The sequence below is a fragment of the Octopus bimaculoides genome, chromosome 28 (genome assembly GCF_001194135.2).
Source record: "Octopus bimaculoides isolate UCB-OBI-ISO-001 chromosome 28, ASM119413v2, whole genome shotgun sequence".
NCBI lineage: Eukaryota > Metazoa > Mollusca > Cephalopoda > Octopoda > Octopodidae > Octopus > Octopus bimaculoides.
In genome coordinates this window covers 13,015,424-13,018,065 of record NC_069008.1, presented here as the reverse complement: position 1 = coordinate 13,018,065, position 2,642 = coordinate 13,015,424, and the positions used below count along the sequence as shown (strand labels likewise).

The window sequence follows — 2,642 nt, the reverse complement described above, 5'->3', positions numbered from 1 at the left end:
CACCACAGACATCACAGTGATATGGTTTCTCTCCTGTATGAATACGTTTATGTACAGTTAAATGTTCATTTTGAGAGAATGTTTTACCACAGACATCACAGTGATATGGTTTCTCTCCTGCATGAATACGTTTATGTAAATTTAAGGAAGATGTGTAAGAGAAAGATTTACCACAGACATAACAGCAATACACCTTTTCTCCTGTATGAGTATGTTCATGACTAGTTGAGGCACTTCTTCGACAGAAAGATTTACCACAGATATTACAGTGATATGGCTTTTCTCCTGTATGAATATGTTTATGCCTGGTTAAGATATTTCTTTGTGAGAAAGACTCGCCACAGAAATCACAGCTAAATGGTTTCTCTCCTGTATGAATACGTTTGTGTTGGGTTAAAGTAGTTCCATGAGAGAAGGATTTACTACAGATATCACAATGATATGGTTTCTCTCCTGTGTGAATACGCTTATGTTCATTTAAGTGATGGTTTTGTGAGAATGATTTGCCACAGACAACACAGTGATATGGTTTCTCTCCTGTATGAATACGTTTATGTACAGTTAAGGAATATGTGTAAGAGAAAGATGTACCACAAATTTCACAGCGATATGGCTTTTCTTGTGTATGAATGAGTTTGTGTCTAGTTAAGTGATATCTTTGAGAGAAAGATTTACTGCAGAAATAACATTTAAATGGATTCTTATTTGTATGAATGAGTTTGTGTCTAGGTAAGTTATATCTCTGAGAGAAATATTTACCACAGACGTCACAATGATATGGCTTCTTACCCATATGTATAAATTTGTAGTCAGTTAAGTGATGGCTTCATGGGACTAATTTACCACAGATATCACAATAATATAATTTCTCTCCTGTATGAAAACGTTTATGTATAGTTGATACCTATGAGAGAAAGATGTACTGTAGATTCCAGAGTGGTATGGTTTTTCTCCTGTACAAACACATTTGTGTTCTGGTAAGTTACTACTTACAGAGATTGTTTTCCCATAGATGTCATAGTGATATGGTTTCTCACCTGAATGGATATGTTTGTGTGTAGTTAAGGAATATCAACATAGCTGCAGAAAATCCCCATTTATTTAGTATGCAAAATTATAAGAAATGTTGTTGGTTGTGGTCTCCGTCCAGAAGAAATATCTTACAGTAATTTTTCCAGAGACTTATATCAACAGGCTGATATTTGTTCTGTATAAACATTGTCCTTTTGTGTTTAGAAAATGATAAACACTGGTGGTGTATCTGAGGTGAACAATTCTTTGATATCATCAGATAATCTGAAATAATAGAGAAACAACAGGTTAAGACAGAGAGGATACATTAAACGCATACACATGCATGAATTAAATTTATATACACACACATTTCATATATACATACATATATATATATATATATATATATATATATATATATATATATATAAGGAACAAAATCCAAAATTACAGGTAAAAACTCAATTAAAATCAATTTATAAAAAATTAAAATTAATTTGTGCTTTTAATTATTAATTTTTCTATATGTGATAGTGGATTTTCATCGATGAGTTCATGAAACTTGGTTCTTTTCCCTAAAACTATATATATATATAATCATCTTAAAGTTTACTTTTCAATGATTGCATGAGTTGGAGTAAATTTGTTGAGGCTCATTTTCTATGGCAGATGCCTTTCCTGCTGCCAACATGAACCTGTTCTCAAGCAAGGTAATATTTCTCCATGGTCAAAATGGTTTTCACAAAAGACTGGAAATGGATGGGGTTGCTTACATGATGGGCTCACTCATTTACAAATACCAAACAAGACATGAACTCGCAAAAGCGTACATACATCCATGAATATATACAACAAATTCCATCTACCAAATCCACCAACAACGTATTGATAGACCTAGGGTATAAACAAAAAATGTAATACTTGTCTGAGTGCACAAACTTTACTGTGAAATATGAATCAATACATTTTATGAAAATGTTCAAAATATACACATCAAATATTCCATAATTTGTGTGTCTGACTGTCATATATGATACACTAGAATCGATCAGACACTAAAACAATGATGATGATACAATCCCTGTTCTACTATGAACATAGTATTATTGGCAAAAAGTAAGCAAATAATTACGGCGATGTACTTGCATAGCAAGTGACCTGATCTGAGATCGTGTGCTGGAACGAAAACAATTGCAGCGTGGAAGGTGTTTATAAGCCATTTAAGAAACACACAAAAACCGTTAGATTAACTTCAACATTTAAATTTAATTTATCAAAATATTTTCGTTGCTTTGAGACCGCGACCTGTTCACTGACAAATTCTGTGCTGCATCGGAATTTTGTCAGTGAACAGGTCGCGGTCTCAAAGTGACGAAAATATTTTGACAAATTAAATTTAAATGTTGAAGTGAATCTGACGGCTTTTGTGTGTTATTTTAAATGGCTTATAAAGACCTTCCATGCTGCAATTGTCAAGCAAATAATGTAATACATATTTCTAAACAAACATTAAAAAGAAGGAGAGTCAATTCATTAAAATCATGTAAATGATAATGAAACATTTATTTTTAAGAAAACTAATAAATATTACGTGAAGTATATTTGCCACTTAAATGCAGCTAACCACT

The 2,642-nt window shown here is 32.3% G+C and overlaps 1 protein-coding gene across 1 annotated transcript in view; it reads right to left on the bottom strand.

Moving 5' to 3' along the window:
* LOC106877952 (zinc finger protein 845-like) overlaps positions 1-1,334 on the bottom strand; it is a 28,644-nt gene extending 27,310 nt beyond the window's left edge. Inside the window, exon 1 of the mRNA XM_052977782.1 lies at positions 1-1,334. Within this exon, the coding sequence (XP_052833742.1) occupies positions 1-793 (793 nt within the window). The 5' untranslated portion in view covers positions 794-1,334.
* Between the last annotated feature and the right edge of the window lie 1,308 nt (positions 1,335-2,642).